The 24,681-nt window shown below is 29.9% G+C and overlaps 1 protein-coding gene across 1 annotated transcript in view; it reads right to left on the bottom strand.

The window, feature by feature from the left end:
* The window catches only part of LOC121113868 (uncharacterized), a 100,796-nt gene that overhangs the window by 30,640 nt on the left and 45,475 nt on the right, over window positions 1-24,681 (bottom strand). Inside the window, exon 2 of the mRNA XM_040707734.2 lies at window positions 19,044-19,260. Coding sequence (XP_040563668.2) covers window positions 19,044-19,255 — 212 coding nt within the window. The 5' untranslated portion in view covers window positions 19,256-19,260. The remainder of the gene's footprint in view (window positions 1-19,043; window positions 19,261-24,681) is intronic.

The following is a 24,681-nucleotide window of genomic DNA, read 5'->3' as shown; positions in this document are numbered from 1 at the left end:
TTGTGATAAATTAAGGCGTGTCTAAGTTCAACCAACTCTGATCAATATGGCCAATAGAAAAAAAGGTTCCAACTATGCCCATTCTCTCCTACCCATGTGTATCAAATTAAAAAAATTATTTCAATCAAATACTATAGATATAATCCAATCTGGATAATAGTAACACCTCAGTTCCCAGAAATATGTTACCCCTATCCAAAATAGCAAATTCGATTAGTGAAGGTATATTTAAATAGTTCAACGAAGACTTAGTTCATAGATAAACTGTAGCCGCATTTAGTCAATAAAATAAGTCATTTTCATTCTTTTGATAATGAAGTAAATAAAAGAATATATAATTACGACTGGCACTTCTCAGTAATTTCATCTTTATCTACAAAATGATTTTCCTGCTTTGTCTAAAAATTTACCCATCTATATACACTAATAAAAGTAATAAAATATAAAGCATTATAAATCTTTGCCTGTGAGATCAAATATAACTTCAGAGCTTTATATGACTCCTCTCACTCCGTGCTTCGGTCACATGTTTCTACTTGGTGTTGCTCTTTATTTGACCATTGTAAGGCTGGGATACTCCGAGCTTATTCCATACTTTCGTTAGTTTTGTGATTTCATATACTGTTTTCAATATAAAAAAACATCTACATGCGGATAAAGCACAACCAAAGATATAAGATATAAAAACAAATATTTATGATCTGAAGAAGAAGTTAGCGCCGTCATAATTCACCAAAATATTCAACTTGTATTAGTAATAAATAGGCATATTAACAGCCATGTTGTTACCTTTGTTGTATCACACAACCTTTCTTTATAAAAAAGGCCCAAAATCATCTGGTAGTTAGTCAAATAAGTCATTCACAGCAACCACTATCTATATATTATTTTATCCTAGACTATCACTGTCATATTATCTATTCATCTTTTTTAAAATAAATTACATATATGACATGTTTGTAGATTTGACTCCTGTTTCACTGCCAAAAATGTTCAAATAATATTTAGGGTAGAAAATAAATTTTTGAGAATTGTTTAATAAGTAAAAATGGCTTTAAATTATGATTTTTTAAGTTTCAATCCTGTATTTTGTGTTGTTTAGCCAAGAAATTTGACACTTTTTCCCCCATAAATGACTGTTTTTGCGTTACAAAATTTTTGAAATCCAATTTTGTAAGCTTACAGAATCTACAATGTACATTTAAAAAACCTTTATTTATGTATAAATGATAGATAGTGGCCAGAACTTTAAAATAAAACTATTTGTTCAGTTTTTTTTTACCATAACTTTTGTGAAATGACCATTTAAAAAATATGTCTCAAGTGACAAACGGTATAAAACATTCACACTTTTAGATAAATTCCTGGCTTAAGGTAGTCATATCTACTGATAAGAAAGGACTACAGACTTGATTTACATATCATTTCATTGGAAATTTAATAAGCTTTAAATTGATACCTAAGTTATCCTATTTCTCGTACAGAAACATTTAAAAAAATAAAAATATTGCGTCTACTCCCTAACTTTATTGGTGTGTGGAAAAAAATACCGTCGATAATTAAAATGGATGGTAAATAAAAAAATTAGGAGCTAAATACTAGAAAATTTGATCATTTGTACCTAAAATAGTATGTTTTAGGCTGATGTGTTTATTATTTTCCTACCAGCTGAAGTATTGCTGATTTTTTTCTTTTTTTTACGATTTACGCATTTAAAATTTACTGCAAAATTTCGCATTACGAGAGACCTTAACCAAAATATAGAATGAGCAATTCGTGAAAACTTTATCAATTATGTCCAAAATATACTTCTTTATGAAAATGATCCGCAAATTGAGTCAAACGACATAATACTTCTGGAATTTTTTTTTTTTTACGAAGTAACAGAAACTCGATTTTTGAGCAAAATATCCATATTTTGGAACGCGTGATATTACACAATCATATGACCAGCAGCTTCTGGATATTGACTTAAACAAGGTCTAATTTGTCACAAAACAACTGCAGGTTATTTGACTAATTGATTCATTTGTAGAACTTGATAATGATGAAGGGATATTTTTTTCCGTCTGATTAGACATACCTTAACAAAAAGGGGTATATCTAAAGAACCATTGCATATTTTGTATATCAGATTTCAGATTTGAAGTTGGCATAAAATTTTGTTTTAGAAAACATGTATTACTTATACGAATTCGAAACTTGACATTTTCCCAATTTTGGCAGTGAAACCAGGGTATTTTATTCGATACTGTATGATAATTTTCCTAAGTAATATAATAATGGTCAATATATATATTATATAAACGACGAGGGATCATCAAAAAATGGCATTCCTTGTTCTTTTTTGGAAATGGAGTATAAGTATAGAATAACATATTACTTTGTTCAATAATAAAAAATAATACAATATGAAATAGCCATGAAGTATCATATGAAAGGAGATAATCGACAGCTGATAACAAAATACATAGTGTATTTTTGTGTTAGCGATCTGACTATATACATATAAAGGTTTAGGTGCCCCATAAATTTGAAATTAATTTTTCAAAATGGATATCCTCCATTTCTTTTCTATTTGATCTCATCTACACAATTATGAAAAAAAAAATCTTTAAGATATCGATAACTGGTGCCGACGAGAGCTTAAAGTATATAGATTCTACAAAAATGACTTATCATAATTGTATTTTAACTCGTTTCACAATTAGTCTGTTGTGTAAAAAATTTTTTTTTGTCTAATTTAAAGTATATCCAAGTAATTCAGTAAAACGTGTTTCAACTTTCCTTGGTCCCCCCTACTCTACATAAAGTGATAATGTTGATTGTATCTTTAAGAGTTGATAAATAATATGACTCTATTTCATATACTATTAGGATTAATTTTACATAATAACTCAATAAATTAATGTTTTTGGATTTATTTTCTTTTCAGTGTTTTGTCTTTTTACATTCAGGATATCTTTTTGTGTTCATGAATGCAACGTAGTGGAAATTGCGTTTGTTCCTCATCTTCTGTAATTCAACAAAGGAAGTCTTTCGTAAACTTTTGAAGTATATCTCAGCCATAACATTAATTGTTCTAACAATCGACTTTTTTTTACGGCCTTCAATGTAAGCAGAATTACTATCCTTTAAAAATGGAGATTCACGAAGAAAATAATCATTAATTTGAAAACGGGAAAAGAGGGACATGCTATCCCATCTTTACAAATTCTGTAGCCAACAAAATTGATTTCCTCACTTGCGAATTGAAATTTCTCCTCGCTCAGCGTAATACCGTATACTTTATAACTTAATAATATAATTAAAATTTTCATCATCCACAAGAAAGGCATTAACAACTTTATGACCATTATGAATTCCTTTCAAACCTTATTGTATCTACAATTATATGCATCTCCAGTAGAAATGAAACCCATTAGTGCTCGCTTAAAATCGAATCTACAATATGGTGTTATAAATGTAGTCAATCTCTGACTTCTCTCCTCGAGAGGCATTTGCTAATATCCATTTACTCCATCAAATTTGGTAAAGTATCTTGATTTCGGATTAATTTCCGAAACAGCCTCTTTAGGTGTCTTCATAGGGTGAACTAATCTCTTTACTTGAGAATTTAATTTGGTAAGATCTATTATTAACCATATTTTTTCATTAGGTTTGGTACAACAACAATTGGATGACCTATTCTGTCACCTTATCGTCGATCTTCTTTATTACGTCTTTCTTCGCCATGTCTTCTAGCGTTTCTTTAATTTGATCTCTGTAGCAAAATGGAATTTGTCTTGATCCATGAAGCTAAAAGTTCTATTTTCATCGGAGGGAATTTCATCATCTTAAGTTCTTCATTACAGGTAACTTATCTGAAAATTCGGCTATCAAGTCTTGCAAAAGATCAATTTTGACTTTTTCTGATATATTAAAATCTAGAGTTTTATTACGTTTAATACTTGCATTCACTAACGATTGACTAATCCATTATTCCTTTAATTGTATAGAGAAATCTGGGTGCATAATTCCCAATCCCATACACGCATGTTGTGATAAAAGCCTATCCTCCTCACCAATATTCTTCACAAAATAGTTGATCTCTCTATGTTGGCGATTACCGAGTCTAAATATTAGTTTCATACTATTAATAACCTCCAGTCTTGAGCCGTTCACTCTGACTATCTTGGCGCTAGTAGATGGATGCCATAGTTTGTTTGATGGTAAATCTAAATCGTCGTAAACTCTTAAGCCTGCAATAGAAGCCATTGTACTACTATCACATATTTAAATTTTATTCCTAATACATTTACATTCAGAATATCAATTGGAATTGTATTCAGTTCACATCCAAAAACTGAATTGATGAATAATACTGAACTTATGTTCTTAGACCGGCATACTTTTGCATAATGACCTTTCTTTCTACACTTTTGGCATTCCGTCTCTTTAGCAGGACATGGTCTTCTGTATTGATGTGTTTCAAATCCACATTGTCTACATATTAATTTTCTCTATCTCATCTATGGGTTTTCTTGACTCTTACTTCTTCTTCCTTCAAATCCACTTTTATCATTATCGGCCTTTGAAATTATATTAATAAACTTTAATACTAAATCATTTTAACATTCAGTTTCGTTCTGCACAAGGTAATAGTCTCTTTCAAATTAAGTTGTTTAGTGTTTTCTAAAAGTTTTTGGTAAACATCATCGTCCCTGACTCCACATGTGACTAAAGTGGCCAACCAATCTTCTGATTCCATTTAATAAATTTCTGCCTCTTCCGCCTACATCTTTAATTCACTAAAAAATCAACAGTGATGTCATTAAATTTTCCTTCTTCTCTTGATAATGAAAAAAAAACAATTGTAGAATTTCCTTGCTACCTCACCTTTATATAAATATAGTCACCTAGCGCTGTGTTTATGTTCGATTTGCTCTGTATTTTACATTTGAATATATTTTTCTTTATAGAAATCATCAGTTTTTATATAAGGGTATGATGATTCCATAGAAGAACTTTAGTGTTTGATGTATAAATGACTATATTTTCCATAGTTTTAGTAAACTAACTTTCGGCTCTAAAAAATTTAAATATAATTTGAATTCCGTCACCTGATCCAAACCGCAAAAAAATAACTGAATAGTAATTGATGGACGAATTCATTTTTGATAGAGCTGGGAGTTGTATGAAAGTACACAACCTGTTCCACTGGCAAAAAGTGACCTCGCACACAATTTGATGCTTCGTAGGGCATCATTTATTATGGATGCATATATCCGTATAACATTATTTGCAATGTATATATCATAAAAACAGAGAGATTTATGTACATTGAATTTGACGTTTAATTAAATAAAACTCCAATCATAAGATAATTAAATGATGGATTTCCCGTAGTTGTCAAACCCAAACAACCTTTAGGGAAAATGGGATCTTGGTAGAGAAACTCTACTAAGTATATTTCTATATATAAATACTTAGAAATTTAAAATAGGGATTATTTGCTCATTGATACCTGATTATACGACATTGTATAATGTAAATAAGCCTCAACAAATACCACAATAAAATACGATGATAAATATGTATATCTGAATTGTCAATAGATATATTATGTAAATACACGAAAATATACTTCAAATAGACTAAATAACGTTTTAGATGTCATCTTACATGATAACTACAACAATTCAACTTGAAATTTTGTAATGAAAGATTCATATCAGAAACTAGCGGGGATAGTTGGTATACTTTTCGGCCTATTACTATAGGACAATTAATTCTTAGTGGGAAAGAGCGAGCCCTCTTCACCTTGCTCCTCAGATAATTAATGTTTAGGTTCGTCTTAGCTTTTCTGCTCTCTTCAAAAACTCTGACACATGACCTTTTTACACTAATTGCATGGCATTGTTGATGGTACTTTAGCTGGGATCTAAGAAAGCTCGGCTTTTGGAAAATTTGGCTTGGGAAAGTTTGTATTGGAATTACATACCTTATTGTAAACTGTCCTTGTGAAAAATTGAGGGTCAAGCCCCCCAAAAAAAAAAAAAAGTTTCTGAAACCCTTAATATTTTTGATATTAGATATATTGGTTGTGTCCTTTTTTTAACAATCATCTTCATTTTTTAAATTGATTTTCTCCTAAACTAATCATCCGATTTCAATAAAACCAATGCCAAATGAAACATTCATAATTTTTTATTTATTTAATATAATCGTTTTTGAAGTAAGTTTGACCTTATCTTGTGATCAACACGATTTGCTGTTTACTCATAATCACCCCAAGAATCTTTCAGTTCCTTCTTAAATATCCAAACAAAGAATCTGACGAAGTATAAGAAATCTTAACATTGTCTCGTCCGGCGTGGATTGGAACAAGGACACACTGCCTTTTCCACGATTGTGGGATAAATACTTCTTTGAACGATGTCATTTTTCTAACTGACCCCAAAAACTTCTGCTGGCTGTCAAAACAACAAACAACATCCTACCTGCACATGTACGGCTGTGGTAGTTGCTCAGAGTTTGTTATTATCAAAGCCTCACGCTATATAATCTATTTATATTACGTTGTTTGATCTTTTGGGCTCCCCCTTCCCCCCAAATGATGAAAGTATATAACGCCCCTGGTGAAATCAAACATCAATAAATGCTTTTCAAGTATCTTTCACATAATTTTCAAATATATTGCAAATCAAGAATAGGAACACTGAATATTCTTGAAGATATTTGAATTTATAAACAAGATATTTATGCATGTTGAGTTGTAATTTAATAAATGTAAAAATGTATTATCTCAAGATTATATATAATATATGAGAAGCGTTTAATACTCGTATTCAAAACTTTCTGAAGATTGTTCCTAAATATTCCATTCTAAACACATTTCAACACATTTTTTTAAGAGACACATATTTAATCTTATATTTTATAAAGATATCTCAGACATATTTTTACAATCACCGGAGTTTCAAATATTTTTGTCATGGCGTTCCTTAGTTTAGGTTGGAAGTGCAAAAACAAAGTATTAATGTCTTGTTTAATGGATACTGCAATGGCTATATGTAGTAGTGTGTCCGTCTTAATTAAGGAATGAAACCTGCAGTACAGCTCAGTCTCAGTCTAGTTCAGTTCAGTGCTGCATAATTGTCCTAAAACTGATAAAGTTTGGTCCTTGGTGACGTCATTCAACTTTTTTTTAACAGTTTAAATTCTAACAGTACCAAGGACCGACGGTCTTAAGGATCAGTCCCAAAAACTGAAAGGACTGGTCATAAGACTGGGTTGGATTTACTGGTCCCAAAATTTCCTGTCCTCGCATATACAGCACAGGAAGAATAAATAAATAAGATATTAGCTTCTAAATAAGATATTTCATTTTATTCGATTTTTTGGTAGTTAAATAAATTTTTTATTCATTTTAATCAAGATAAAGTAATGAATAATTCATTTTTTAAATGTCAAAATGTTTGTATCAATTAATATTTACTTTCATTTTTATGTCGAAATATGGCACTGAATCGTAGTTGTACTCTAAAAACTTGAAGAGGGTTTAAAGGGCCAACCGATATCTGTTGAAAGTTTAAATGACCATTTTCGTATTCTACGGCTTAAATAACAATAATGATTGTGGGTTTCAGCCTCCGGGCGCTCCAAGACCTTCATTTTGTTGAATAGGGTTATTAAATATGAAAATCCGTAGTATTTCTTAGCTCAGCCTCATTTTTGGAATTGGTAATCTGAAGAATGAATTTTATGTTCACCAGCTGTAGTGAATCTTATTTCCTACTACATTTAATTATATTCAAAATTTGATTGTAAATTTGTTTGTGCTCAAAAAAGAGGGTATATAACCTAAAGTATTTTTTTGTACTTCGAGTAGAATTGAAAATTTAGTCCTATGCATCATCAGAAAGATTCAATTTACTAGTTTTATTTGAAAACAATTTATAAAAAGACATTTGGCAAAAATATATCTTCCAAAAAGTTATAATAAATAAAAAAATATATATTTTTATTGACAGCTGCTACAAATTACCAAATGGTGATGGAGTTGAATTCTCAAAAAAAATATCTAAAAGGAATAACATTCATTTTTTCAGCCAGAACTAAACGAAATGTATTTGCCAACGAATGTTATGGTATGTCGATATACGAGACTTTTCTCTTTCAAAAAAAAAAAAATGTGACGATTTGATAAATGGATGAGAAAAATAATACTATGTAAAAGACAATTTCCCTAATTTTAACGTTCCTCTTATATAAAAAGCAATATACATTACTTTAACGTTTCTGCTATATGAGCGACAATTTCCATTATTTAAACGACAATTTTCATTGTCTAAGCGTTTCGGTTATATTAAGTACAATTTTCATTTATTTCTTTTAAACTACAAACAACTTAGTGTTAATTTTGTCAACAAATTTTCAATTCGTCTTGTTTCATCACTTTTTTTTCATCATTAATTGAGTATATTTTGTCCTGTCTTTATTTATGGATTCCTTAATATGTGGATAGACACATGCTACGCAACCTCAATATTAGAACTTTTAAAATAAATTATTAATAATTCTTCTATTAAATAACAAGTGTAGAAGAGAACAATTAATTATAGTTAAAAAGTTATGAATCATGAACGTAGAGATAGGGACTTATCCGATCGTCCATTGAAACCCCTCATTTGTGATTTAAGTATTCAATCATGGAATTGTGGATCGTCTTGTGAAAGATTTTGTCGGAAAATTTCATTTTTTGGTGGTGAAATTTGAAAGAGTACTCCAAAAGCAATGATCAAGTATGAATCTATTCTATCGAAAAAAGAGCTAAATTTTTATACAAGAGTTCCTTTTATTCCTTTCAGATCTAACTTTTAATTCAAATCGTCTGTATTAGTGAATATGGAAGGAGAGCTTCTTATTAAATCACATAGAATGAAGACATTTTATTTTATAAGGAATATCTATAAAAAAGTTATGAAATTGTCAGTTCCTTCGTAATTCATCATATTTCTCTTGGAGAAGAGCGTTTCTTGATGAACTTGTTTTCATCGATAGATTACTTCACATTAAGTCATTTTTGTCTCACCTCTTGTGTTTGGATTTAATCCCACTTTCCTAATTAAATAAAAGTGATGGAAGTAATGTTTCTGATTTGATTTCCTGTATGATTGTATGTTTATAATTTTTTTTAGAGTTTAATATCAAAGGTGCCTCATCTTCCTGTGTATATAAAGAGTGATTCAAAACGAGGTTTTTTTTCCAGTAGGGGTTTTTTGATAGGCGCGCGTGAGTTCTGTCAAATTCATACGTCATTTTTACTCAGTATTGTTTTACAATTCTTCATGGAAAAATATACACCACAACAACGTGTACAAATTGTTCAATTGTACTATGAAAATCAGCGTTCTGTGAAAGAAACCTTTCACAAATTACGCCCAACTTATGTTCCACATAATCGACCTTCAGAATCCACAATTCGCAGAATAATCGAAAAATTTGAAGGGGCAGCAACTTGCTTGGATGTCCCGTCGTCTGGAAGGCCACGTACATCTAACAGCCAGCGTAGAAAATATTGCGGCTGTAGCCGAGAGTGTAGCCAACACGTTACCGTCAACGGCAAACGTTATCGCACCAGTAACATACTTTTTGGTACCTCAAATTGAAGCACATGGTCTCCACAATATTTGGTTCCAACAAAACGGTACCACTTGCCACACAACGCGCTCAACAATGAACTTATTGGGACATCATTTTGGTGAGCAATTAATTTCACGTTTTGGCCCAGTGAATCACACCTTTGGACTTTTTTCTTTGGGGCTACGTAAAAGCAAAAGTCTATGTGGATAAATCAGCGACGATTGAGGCATTGGAAGCAAATATTGAGCGAGTTATTCGTGAGATTCCGGTCACAATGCTCGAACGCGTCATCAAAAATTGGTGCGAAAGAATGAACCATTTAAAATCTAGTTGCGGCCAACATATATAGGGGATTATTTTCTAGAAGTAATTTTAAAGGATTGTTTTTTCGGTTCATAATAAAATTTTTACCATAATATAATATTTTATGTGTTTTATTTCTACAATCCAAAAACTGCTCGTTTTGACTCACCCTTTATAAAGAGGAAGAAACTTCAGGATGTAGTTATGATGTTTAAAGTTATTAATGGACTGACTGATTGTAATATCAAGCCCAAAGTATGTAGTAAGGTGTACAACACTACGTCGTCTTCCGATTTTTACTTAGTTCGGCCATCGGCAAATTCTAATTACCTCCAATATAGCTTTTTTAATCGAACTATACGAATATGGAACAGTCTCTCCCAAGAGGTGAGAATAACTTTACGGTTTTCAGATACTATTAAAAAATAATTCACATCTACTTTAATTCCACACCATATTATATCATTTCATTTTACCATATTGTTTCATTAGATTTTACCATATTTTTTTATTATACTCTATCGTAATGTTTTATTATATTTTATCATGAGACGACAATATTGGGCTTTTTTTAGCCATTAATCGAAACCAACCAATAATAATAATCCAAGAAGTTGAAAGTCTAAAAAGGTACTAAAGATCTTTTCTTGCAATTATGAACATCTTAATATAAATAAAAATAAATATTTTTTTAGAATTATAAATTAGATATTTTTTGGAATGATAAAATAAATATTTTTTAGAATTAAAAAATAGATATTTCGTTAAATTTTCTGTAAAATATATATATTTTTTTGAATACATATTTGAATTTAATTCGTGAATATTTATTTACGGATAAAAATTGATTTTTTTCAAAATGACTACACGATTAATGTTATTTAACAAACTACTCCGAGCTGTGTTTATTCCCACAAGTATGTAATAAATCATAGCCTAACAATTGGAAAGAATAGGTTAACTTCTGCTTGATTTTGGACCTTACTTCTGTCCTTATAATTATAGAGGAAGAAAAGGTTAGAAATTCAATTAAAAAGTCAGAAGTGTTATACGTCAGTTTAAAAAAAATGGAATCGATCAACGAATTATTTATTCCACATTTGTGGAAAAGGCAGAGCGCCCTGGTTGCAATCCACACTGGAAGAGACAATGTTGAGATAGTAAAATTCTTAAACCTCGACAAATCAAGTCTTGGGTTAAGGAAGTTACCGCTGGGACACCATCTGTCTAGTAACTTCTCCATGCCACATTGTCAAAGAAAACTTTGACCAGGTTGTCCGATATTTTTTTTGACTTTGTTAGACCCAGTGTTTGACCTCCATGCTCACCAAACCTCAATCCCTTGGCACCTTGTGTGGTCGTAGTTGAGCAACACATCATAAGATCCTATTGCAATACAAAATCCAAACTGATGTCATCAGGATCTGCTCCCATTTTTGAGGTCCAATCGAGGCTTTTATTGACGCCACAAGCGATTTTATAAAATAATAATAAATAAAAAAGGAGTCAGCTTTTGTTTGTAATTGGTTTTTATTCAAATCAAATGTCTAAGAGAAAGTCCGTTTAAAAAAAAATACCATTTTTGTTGTTAAATGGAGGTCACACATTGTAAATGATAAATGTGTCTAATTTAGTCATGTAATTATAAATATATATATTTTTTTTTACTTTTCTACAGTAGTTAGTTCTTTGGGTGATATAAATTTACATTAAAAAAACATGAAAGCATATGTAAAGAAAGCTACATTTTATTTATTGTACACGTTTGTACTTTTCCTTATGGAAATATTCGTTATAAAAGTCTACAAATTAAATTAGAATATTGAAATTAATATTTCTTGATTACGTTACATTCTACAAATATAATATATTGTGTATAAAAATCTATGTATGTATATTGAAGAGAGGAAAGTATCATTATAAAAAGTTTCTGGTCTTATAAATAGTAAAGGCTACATAGCTATAGTATAACTTCATTTAATTGCTCAACCTTTTGTTAGAAACAATAGAAAGGGTATGTAATTAGTAGCGTTTATGTAAGAAAATACTCTGGCCTTCACAAATGTAGATATGTATTCTTGATAATTTTATCACATTGTAAATATACTTAAAAAATAGGTTAATACTATACGTTAACCTTAATGAACATATTTACGTTAAAATCGACAATTTTTAATTTAAGTAAACATATACTTATATAATATAGAGCAAAGGCGTATAACCTTGATTTTCGAAAGTGTTAATTGTCATGATCCGTGCTCTATAGGCCCATATATTCCTACAACTTCGCGTTTTTACAGTGCTCAAAAATACAAGAACTTATATATTTTTAATAGAAAGGATCGCAAAAAAAAAGCTTTTGAGGACTACAGGTTAATCACCCCTGATCTAATATGTGATACACATTCAATTCATATCTTACTTCAAGAAATAAGGTTAAATTTGTTGATTTAAACTGCTTTCCTGCGGTTTTTTTATTGTTTTATATTAGCAGTTTTTTAATTTGATTTATAGATAACTGTAGGAATGCTGAATTTGTTTGAACATAGTTTGTAAAAATGTGCTTCTAAGTCAGTTGTCATTTGTGAAATTACATATCAGAACAACAAAGTATTTTTATAAGTTAGAAAAAAAACAGAATTTATCACAAAAATAATTATAAAACTTATCAAATTGAAAGAAAGTTCAAACTTTTTTTGAGTTAAATATAATTAAATCCCGCTCTTTTATACAACAAGTTTTTTTTTTTTCATTTGAATGATGAAAAAAGCATAATAGCATTAGCTTTAATTAATCTAATTAAAATTAGTCTATTACTTGAGTAAAAAAACAAAAAAGGGGGAAACTGTTTGCGTTAAACCAACTACAGACATTTTATTTTTTTGAAAAGTAGCCCCTTTTTTGGTAGATTTAAACTAATACAGCAATAACGTTCGAAAATTTGGCTTCTACTTTAAAACTGGGATGGTACGAGACGTCTGAAAGGGACAACTATCCCTATTTTTTAATCTTTAAAGTGTTGTTTACAGTTTGGAGATCATGCTTACTATATTTCCACTAACAGAACAGGGCCGGCCTTAGACCACTTTCAATAGGTCACAGCTTGATTGAAAAATATATTTATTTTCCAAAAAAATATAGTTTGAGAAAAATATGATCCCTTTATCCCTACCCAGATTGAAATTTAGGGCGTAGGGCAATCTATTTTCCATAGGGCCACAAAATAGCTAAGACCGTCTCTGCAACATAAAATTCCTCCACATTATATGTGATTCATGACATAATAATAACATGTTGAAATATAATTGTACTTAAGTACCGAAAAAAGATTAAAAATATATATGCATGAAACTATATTTTTCCTTGTCAGTGGTTAAAGTTAGTGATATTTGTTGAGAATTAAAACACATATTTGAAGAATTGTTTAGTCTAACCATTCATCCGACACTTTGATTGAAATTAAATCATTGAAAAAATCCATATCCACTTTACACAAGTTTATTTAGTGTGGCATTTATATTTTAAATTAAGTATTTAGACGAAAATCATTTTAAAGCAATGCAAATGTGCATTTAATGTATATTTTGTAAAGAGAAATAATAAATATATTATATATACAATATTTAAAATACAATGAATGCGATAAAGAATATTTTTGTTTTAAGATAAATAATGGGTCATAGAAAACAAAGAAAAAAAATGGTTCATGCGAAAAACAAAAAAAAAATTGTTGCTTTAAGATGTTGGTTACAGCAAGCAACCAATAGTATTGTTCGGTATACCGGTACTCTGGTAACGGTGTACTAACGAATTTAAAACGATACTATACTATAACCATATATGCATACAAACATATTGCATCTAGTTCTTGATGTACCACTAGATCATGAGAAAAAATCACTCCGGTGACGCCATTTCTCAAATTTCTGGGCTAGAAAATTTTTCTTGATCACAGCTTTATTCTACTTATACAAAAGTTTACCATGTATTTTGTTGTCAGTTTTCTTCTTTCCCCCCAAGAAGTGTTCTGAACGTTGATTGATATAATTCGAATTAGCTCTTGTTAAGCTGTAAACAATTATCTACTATTTCAATTAAGAGTAATTACATATTAAGGAAGAATTAGCTTGCTACCAACTGAATAAATGCATTTTTTCTTTTTCTTTTAGAAGTTAAGGTTGCAAGCAGTGTTAACTTAGTCAAACCTGCCGGGACGAAATCATTTCGTTAATGAAACTTTTTTTCATGACGAAGACGAGACAAAGACGAAATATAAGATAACTACGACGAAACAATGACGATGTCTGACGACGATTATAGTATTACACTGACAAAACTCTGACAAAAACTAATTACTTACGATTACGAACCAAAAAAATATGAATACAATTACTGATGCTGATGGTTCGTGCAACATGTCCCCATGGTCTTATAACAAACTTATAACACAAAAATTTTCTTTAAGGGTATTAAATTTAATTAATAATTAAGTGTCTTTTTAATGTGTATGTATGTGCTACCGGCAATTTGAAAAATGCACGTGAGAGTAGGCAATGTGTAAAATTCCCATCAATGCGGGTATTGTGCAAAATGCCCGATTAAATTATAAAATTTCCAATAGAGTGGGTCAATTGACGTTTTAACTTCAATTAATTGAAGTGAAATAATTTTTGGTAATTTGATTATTAAACAATTCAATGCTAAAAATTTGGTTGTTAAGGATTTGATTATAAAACAATTTGATTGCTACCCCCTTGATACTCTGGTATATTTCCATTAAAATATATGTAGTGCTCACATAATCAAACTTTTTTTATGAGAAGAAATTGCCACGAGAGACTCAATTCTATTTTGCAAAATATACGTAGGCGAACATGTTGTGCAGGTAGACAGCTGGTCTCTAAGAGGGATCAAAACATATCTCAATCACTATTCTTAGTATCAAGAACCCCTTCTAATATATTAAAAAATAACCCAGTTGTATAAGTGAGCCACTGGTCCAAAAAATAGATAATTACCCACCACTTCCCTGAGCATTAAGGATCCCTTTCAATATCCTAAAATACACCCTAGCTCATAGGTTGAGCAAGCGAAATCTGGTCGAGAAGGTGGATCATTATTCGCAGAACTCTAGACCTTTTTTTGGTATTATACATAGTGGTCTATGTAAAGGTATGTGTAACTTTGGTGGGGGTTTATGAACGGCATGCAACTCCTCTGCAGCCAGAGGTTCAGGTGTTTTTTTAATACTAAAATGTAAGCCAAAAGGGTTATCAATTTGAATGGACGTGATAAAATTTGGGCATATTAGGAAAATTACAGCAACAATTAAAGATCTAATAAAAACTTACATTGGAATTATTGATCCTATTTCATAATATTTGAACTACCCAGTTATATATTTCATATAAATATTATTAGTTTGATCAAAATAGACATAAACAAAAAAACTTATTTTAATATACTTTTTAAAATAAAATGTAATAATTTCAAAAAAATCACCTAACATAACTAATGTTACCTAAATATATCCTAAACATAAACCTATTCACCAAAATAAACTATTTTTCCTGCATGTTGTTCTATAATGGCATTTTCAATTACCTGTTTTTTGCAGATGTACTTATTTCTTTGGAGTCTGTGCAATTGCACCACTTAAAACCTTGTTCATTTTCATCCGACAGAATTGATGTGGTTAGTCTTTTCCTTATGCAAGACTCTATTTACTTTTTCCACCAAAGCACGTAGTGGGATCATAACCCTACGCTAATTCACTGTTTTTTGATAAGACCTCTAGAGTTTAACTAAAATTTTTACTTATATAAACCATTTAACTTCCTAATTTGTTTGAAAAGACGGTCAGCATTAATAACGGAGGCTCAGCCTTAGAAACATTTAAGAGCCATAACTATAAATTGTTAAATATGCTTTTTATTCTGAGGCTCATAGCTTCAAGACGAATATATTCAAAAAGTTTAAAAGTATTTCATTGGATAGCCAAAAGTATCAACTTTAATTTATAAGAAAGAGCGTCCCGAAAACACTCTATATCGTTGTCAATTTGAGATTAGGTCCCAGCTAGAAGAGAAAGAAACAAAGAGAGAGGAGAAAAAAAGAGATATAGACAAAGAGAGAGAAGAAGAAAAAGGATTTGCTCCGAGGACTCCCTTTATTGTACGTCTTATGGAATTCCTTACTCATTCCAGGTATACAATGAGTCATTTTGTGTCCATGGAACTTGAAATAATTTATTTGTACAGGTTGAGACATATGTTACAACAAATTGTATAATATATCTTTTCTTTTTCTATTTTTCTCTCTCTTTGTTTCTATATCTTCTAGCTGGGGCATACCAATAAATATGGACTTTTATTATGAGATCAATTTAAAAATGAGGTTTATCCTTGAAATATATATTGTCGTGACTTTATCTCAAATTGACAACGATATATAGCGTTTTTTCGGAAGGCTCTTTCTTTTTCAATTAAAGTTCATACTTTCAGCTATCCAATTCTAAACTTTTTGAATCTATTCATCTCGAACCTATGAGCCTCTGAATAAAAAGCACCTATTTTCCACTTTAAACAATGATAACTCGAGTTATAAGTTTTGTGCAGACATTTTAAAAATGGATTTAGAATAATTTTAACATTCAGTTTTAAAATATATTAACATAAATTATCCTTATCTTCCACGACGAGGCCTTAAAACAGCTTTGAACTTTAAAAATAGCCCCAAAAAAAATATGGCCTTTTCCCGAAGGCTACGAGCCACTGAGAGAAAAAATAATGCCATATTTGGAATATTTGGAAACTCTATTAAATTGAGCATATACTGTTTTTGTACCATTTTTGCTGTTGGATAGTGTAATTAATAAATTAGAGAAGACCAAACAAATTAAATGCGTAAATATTCGCCTATTACAATAACAAATACAAATAAAAAGGAACACTGGCCACAAAGAATGAGAATGTCTATAAAAAAAAATTGTCTCACAGATTCACAGCCTGGGCTAAAATTTAACGAATTTTGAATATTTTACTTTTTAACTTCAACAAATGCTAATTGACCTTAAAAAGTTTCTAGGCATGTACCCCCATTCTTGATAATGACCCAGGCGTCCGCAGGATAAAATTTTGAGAGGGCTTGGTTTTTGGAATTATTTGAAAAAAATCCAAACATTAAAATTTTCTGAAAAAAGTTCAAAAATCTATAACTATTCACAAAAAATAATTTTTTAGGGAAAAAAATTTTAAATATTAAATTTGTTAGAAAAAAAATTCAAAAAACCATAGCTATTTACATCAAGTTTAATTTTTAGGAAGAAAATTAAAAAGTTTAATTGCAGATATTAATTTTTTTTTTTAAATTTGAAAAATCCATAGCTACAAAGAGATAATTAAATTTTTTGGAAAAAAATAGTAAATATTAAATTTTTTTGCTCTGCTATATAATTTGTCAGAATAACAAACAAATTTCTAATAAAAGTCAAAAATCCTTAACTTTGGGAGGGCTACAGATCCTCCAGCCCACCCTTGTGGGCACACCTGTGACCGCCTTTGCAAACCCAGTAGGAAGTCGAATGGATTAAAAATTATGATTAAAAGATTTGGTTATACTCTAGAAGTCATATAAATAAACAGTGAATAGGTGTTGGGTTATGAGCCTGGCTTGTTGGCAGAAAAAGTAAATAGAGTCTCAAATAAGGGTTCCTTTTGCCAATTACAATGATTTGGTTGTGGGTTATGAGCCTACTCCGCCCATATTGACTTTAAAAACAAATTTTTCAAACGTTATTTATTACTAAGAAAATATACATCGAACTAGAAAAATTGTTTCCAATGCAGAGGTAACACTGACAAAGGCGAAACTTTGACACAGACGAAAATCTGACAAAAATCATAGCGAAGACGTAACCTTGATGAAGACGAAACTGTGACGAAGACAAAATTCTGACGATGTCGAAACTTTGACGAAGACGAAATAAAAGATAACTATGACGAAACAATGACGATGTTTGAAGAACACAATATTATGACGCAAACAAAACTATGACGAAGACGAAAGCTGACGAAATGATGACGAAGACTAATGACTGACGAAGATGAGACGAAACTGAAAATAGCTAACGAAGTTAACACTGGTTGCATGATACAACAAAAGTAACAAAAGCAAGATTATAACTTTCATAACTCTTTTCAAATAAGAATATATCTTACATATAAAATAGCAAGAATATATGTACGTTGTTTCATCTTTATTATAAAAAAGATTTATGATATTCCTCCAGTGATGCATAAAACATTTCCTTTCGGTTTGTAAATATTTGAAGAATTTTTACAAAGAGAACAGTTTGGTTTTCATGACGCTATATTAGATCAGCTGCACGCAGACATGAGAGGAAGGCATTAAACACAGATCCCACTCCCTAAATTCAAGGTCATATAGGCTGGAGTTACTCCAATGTTGATGCACAATTCCACTCCTAGCTCAAAAAGGACATACTACACTTTTAATTCCAGAACCAATCATCATTTTTACTCTTTGTATTTTATGAGCATCATTTTTTGGTTTGGGCTGAGTTGTGAAGGTTTCTCAGTTTTATGTGTATTTTTTTTATTTTAGAAAATGATGATATCTTTTACATATTTATTTTTACCTCTTTCAAGGTTTACATACTTAAACCACTCTTATGAGAAAATTGTTTTTCAATGTGATATGTTTCAAAAACAATACAAATGAGATAGTGGTTTATAGTTACGATACATAATTCTAAAGTAGAATTTGTGCTTATGATATTTATTTTCATACTTATTTTTTTGAATGATAAAAACCCCTGAAAAAAAGTATCTAAATACTTATAATAATTTTAATACTGGAACCAGACAAAAAGTAAGTGTATTGTAACAAATATACTAAAAGTAATCTAATATATTATTACAGTAGACATTATTAAATAAATAAAGGTGTTTTTTTTTATATCCCATTTTACAAAATTGCTTCACATAAAAAAAAAAATAATCATTTGATTTAATGAGCACTTAAAATTTGGTTTGATTAAACTTTTTTTTATATTATTTATCCAAGAGTTAAAAACATAAATCCTACTTTACCTCGATGTATCTTGCGTCGTTTGAACTGTGGATCCCCAAAAGTTCAAAATGGAGTACATTAAGAAAAAAATCGTAACAGCAAGAGATGCTAGAACAACCAATATCCAACCGAAGCGTAGAGGCTTTGAAGACTGTTTTGCAGACAAGAACTTCCATCCATGAAGACTCGTAACTTGACAAAACTTTTCAAAACTGGCGGATGATCTACTCATCTTGTCTGAAATATTAATATGATATTTATTGGTGAGAAGATTAATTGATAAATTACTGATCAATATTTAAGAAAACAATTGATTTTTATTGGCTTCTCTTTGTTGAATATTTTAATTGCAACAAAGTTCAACGCTCTCTTTTCACCAATGAAAGAGTTCACCGTGGCAAAGTTTCACAGTAATTCCTAACCTACATTTTGTCTCAAAATTGCTTGGGCACTTTTTAAAGCAACTATAACTCCTTCAGAGTTCAGTACTTCATTTATTTATAATATAACATTTGAAGAGGTTAGCAGACTCAATCCCATTAATAGATTATGACAATCATTATTTTGTCAGCCAACAATAAAGATAGGTAAAAACTACGCACTTTGAACTACGGTATAAAGTTTAGACACTTTATACAAATGAGATGATATTTTCAATATCAAAATATAATATTATTTTTACTGGTACCTTTAATTCATAAATAATTTACTCTAAATGAAAAATAATATATTATTTTAAAAAAATGCAATTATTATTATATTGCGGACAAAAAATAAACAAAATAATTGGTGGAACTCTATCTGACCAATTAAAAAATAAAATTATATATTCTTCTTTATGTAATACTGATTTCTTTTAAAAGCTGAAAAACATAACTTTATTCTAAATAACAAATTTTCTAAATCAAACGAACAAATGAACTAAACTACACATAATTATTAACATGGTTTTGGCTAAAAAAACAACAGCTAAACAACACTTACAAGTTTAATTATGGAAAGGGAGGAGTAAATGGTTATAATTGTTTGAGAGATGTAATTATGGAGCCACGAAAGGAAATCTTGGTTCTTATGCTTAACTGTGTATATTATACTTTGTTGATAAGCCGCTCAATCTCCCACCTATTCTTATACTGTGAGGACATTACAATGAATTAATCCATGGAACTCAGTCTTACATCGAAACTTATCCAGGTATCATCCTCAACCATCTTAAGGATCATGGTTTGGACCCGCATGTTCCATTCTATCTCCAAGTCTATTGAACCTTTGCCTCGCGATAGATGATCAATCCTTCTCTTCACGACCAATATAAAACTGAAAGCTTGCTTAATCTTCGTGTTTGGAATATCTTCTAAGGCAATGAAAGGCGGGATCAGATGAGTGAAATATTTACTTTTGAACTATAGTCCTAAGAACATCTCCCGTGTTCTATTATAGAATAAATTAGTATTTATTATTTAACCATCTCCTGCCAGAATTTTCTGCGAATCCGAAATTTAGAAACTGGCTTCCTGAGATCTAGCTGAACAACAATTTCACAGGAAATGTGAAACATCACTCTCAACACTTTATTTCCTACTTGACCAAATACCCTAATTCATATACTCAAATAACACGTTAAGATACTAATATGATATATTGTATGTACAATTTAGAGATATTTCTAAGTAAAACCTTTACATATATATTTACTAAAATTTATTACATTAAATCTTCTATCCTCAAATACATCACTGTCTCAATGGGAGACAAATTGATTAAAAATGTACATCTAAGATACTTACAACCTTGAACACAGGAATACAGAATATAATCACACATAAATTTCTTAGCAAAAAATTGAAACATAGTTTCTTATTGTACAATGAAATGAAATGCAATAATTTTAGTTTAAACCTTCATCAATTTTTTGGATTTATAAAAATTATATTAACAATCCGATTTTATGAATGAACATTAGCACAATTAATTAGATAAATCTTAAAAAAATAAATATTTTATTTTTTTAAGTTTTATCAAATGAAACCTCTTAATTTCGAATAACAATTGAGTTCAGATTTCATAAATAATATTATTTTTTTTTTAAATATTAACTGACAAACATCCTCCCTCTCTAAAAATTTTGAAATTCATTTTTTATTAGATATGTAATAGTTGCAAAATGACCTATGCAAAGGCATATTTATATTGATATTTATTTTTTAAATACAAAATATTCTACTTGTTTAGGAATCCAAACACAACTATTCATTTAATTCATTATTCAATGTATTTATGAAGGACTACTAAATACTTTAAATAATATTTATCCTTCGTTATTATTAATAGAAAAAAGGGAACTTCTGAGGTTTCGTTGACTTTAAAATTTCTACTCATCCATATATCTAGTTGTTCATATTTAAACTTTGTCGGTGATGTCTATAACAAATTTATTAACTAAAGTGTTACTTGGATAATGCATTTAAATGTTAATAAATATGTACTTCTTTCTTTCCGGAAAAAGAGTTCCTCCACCCAAGTCTTAAGGCGGTAGATGATTACTTAGATTTAGAAATTTACATTTCTCGTGATCTTAGATTTAAGAGGCATATAAACTACATTATAAGGAAGGTCAATTGGAACGATTGAATTGGAATTATGAAGTTTAAAAACTTGTGACCCTTTGTTCATGGTAAAACTTTATAAAATGTATGTCTTCCAGATTTTAATATACAGATTTGAGATCTGTAATCTTTCCAAAAACTACCTTATTAAGTCCTTAGAAAAGGTACAAGCTAGATTTGTGTCGTTTTTTACTTCAATGGGAGAAAATGACAACTATCAATGTAAAAACAAAAGATTTGGTCTTACTCCTATGTATCATAGACGAGTTATTAAGGATAGATATTACATGTATTAATCTCGACCTAATTCTAAAAAAAAATATAAACCTATCTCCTCCATACTAGAAACTAAATAAAGGCTACCTCTTCCACGAAACGAGACTCTCTGCTCAAAACACCATCTACATCCCAAAACCAAATATTGACATTTTTAAACATAGTTTCTATAACAAATCGAATAATTTTTGGAGTGCAATACCTCTATGCTATAGCCAGGGAAGTGAGACTGACCTCAAGCGTTTTTTAGTTAGTTCCTTTTTGTATGGTACATCTACGAGTATATTATTTACATTTGGGGTTTATTTTATTAATTTAATTTTTTCCTTCCATTGCCTTTTTCTTTAATTTAATATTCGTATCTTAAATGCATCACTTATACTAAGAGTGATGATTCTTATATTTTATAAACACTAAATAGTCGGTCTTTATAGGCTTTGATGATCGCCACTGGTCGAAATAAATAAAATACCCTCACTCCCTCGCAAAAAAAGGGCACCTTTTTGGCAAGACCCTTTCAGAATTTCATAGAATTTCTACATGTAGGTGTACTACATGTAGATTTTACCTTCAAACTTGAAGAATATTATTTTTTGAAATCAACTGACTGGTTCTCGTGACATAGAGTCCTTTATTTTGCAATTTTATGAAATAGTCATATCTTCTGGACCTCTGGTTAAATTTCAACAAATAAGGCATTTCGGAAAACTAAAAATATGTGAAAAAAGTTTTATTATCAACTTATTTTCATATCAGCTCGTATAAAGGCCCAGATTAACCAAATTCTATCCTGATCCATTGAATTTATTTTTAATCTCTGAATGCCCCCCCCCCCCAAGATAACATGGAGATGGTGGCACTTTTTAATCAATTTTAAAATAATCATTTATTTTTTAAAGACAATGTCATTTTGAAATTTGTGAATCGTGAAGTGCCAATATATCATAGCCAAAAAGAAATCTTCATCAAAAATGCCTTTTATGGTGAACTTATCAAACCCAACGAAAATAATGATCAAATAGATCTAAAATATTCCGTGGATTTTTGAGTGCCAATGTTATGAATGAAGAATCGTAATATTAAAGTCATATAATCTCTTTCATAAATTAATGGACGTTGGATATACTTGAATATAATTCTTTAACTAATTATGCAGCTTCCATGAATTCACTCTTTTAACTGAATTAACAAGGTAATTTAAGCGAAGGGAAGAAAAAATATGACTTAAAACGAATGATTTTTCAGTTTACTCAGAAGCACAGTATCTAATGGTTCGAGTATGGACAAAAAAAATCTTAAGTACTGTCATGTAAATGTATACAAAACATTTCAAAGTCACATAACCTACTCATTTGAAAATCTCAAAATTCCCGAAGCAAAATTTCAGTCAAAATTTTCAGAAACTTTGCGGAAATTTACCGGAATTTTTCCACCCATTCATAACTCTAATCATAAAACATCTCGAAAGTTCGAAGATCCTGCCCGTACAAAAAGTCCATTATCGTTGTGGATATCACATCCTTATAAAAAAAAAAGGTGAGAATTCTTGTATTACATCCATTTTTCTTCAATTTATATTATTATACTAGTTATATAAGTATAGCCTTATTTTTATTTATTCTGTAAATTTTAAGGAAATATGTTTTACGATCATTTGATTATTTTTTATTTGTAATTCAAAAAATATGATCTCACATAATATTTTTAATAAGAATGAAATATAATACTTAAGGGCTAATAAGACATACGAATTGGAATTTGTACAATCTAATTGTAAAAATTACAATATTTACACAGTATGCATATTTATAGTTGTATAAAATATTATTTTAACTCACATGTTTAAAGGTGCATTTCTTTGCCGGCTGTCCCTATTTCTACTTCTCGTTCCGGTTTTAGTGTTCAGAACAACTTGAATTGGTTAATTTTGATCATTGTGATGGGATTAGGTATTGTTGAGCTGTAAGCCAATATCTTATGCTAAAGCAAGATTTGAACCAGAAGAATGAACTAACTACCAAAGGTAATAAAAATTTCATATACTGCAATTCCATATCGAGTCTCAAGTCTTTGCTCACATCTCCAAGACTTTGAATATTTTCATTGAGTCTAGTTTGAATACTTTAATATTTTGATCGTGTTTAGTTGGTTTCCTCAGATTTATTTTGAGTTCATAATTATAAAGGCTTTTCTAATGTTTGATTCGTATGCATATATGTACAGGGGTGAGTTCATAAAATGACAGTTAACTTAAATCCTCAATCATAGATTATCTATTGATTGCTGAATAAAAGTTCTGGAGCTTTCCATAGAATAACTGTAATGATGTCAATGTAACAACAATTAAGTCCTTGATTTACGTGGGCCGAGAACGTGGAATCCATGCGAAGAAAATCAGCCGCCATTTGTCAATGTTAGCTTGAAATAGTATGTACCAAAATTAACGGTAATTCCTTCTTCCAGATTTTAACTCTAGCAAAGGGATCTTTTTAGGCTATCTCCGAGTCTGAGACTCTTTATGTTGATGGATTATTTACATATAATTTTTGTATGTTCCTACCATCAAGGCCATACTCGTGATTTTCAAATTGTTAATCATCATTTCCAATACGATCCCATATTTAATTGATGTTTCTCTTTCTTACTTATTTTACAACTCAACGTTTGAAAAAAAAAGTCAAGAGATGACTCTTTTCTTAAATTTAAGTCTTACTGGGGTAGTCTCAATCATTTTGTAAAAACCTAATACAATTTTGATTTACTTTCTGTTAGAATA

The sequence above is a fragment of the Lepeophtheirus salmonis genome, chromosome 2 (genome assembly GCF_016086655.4).
Source record: "Lepeophtheirus salmonis chromosome 2, UVic_Lsal_1.4, whole genome shotgun sequence".
Classification (NCBI taxonomy): Eukaryota; Metazoa; Arthropoda; class Copepoda; order Siphonostomatoida; family Caligidae; genus Lepeophtheirus; species Lepeophtheirus salmonis.
This window is presented reverse-complemented; position numbering and strand designations above follow the sequence as displayed.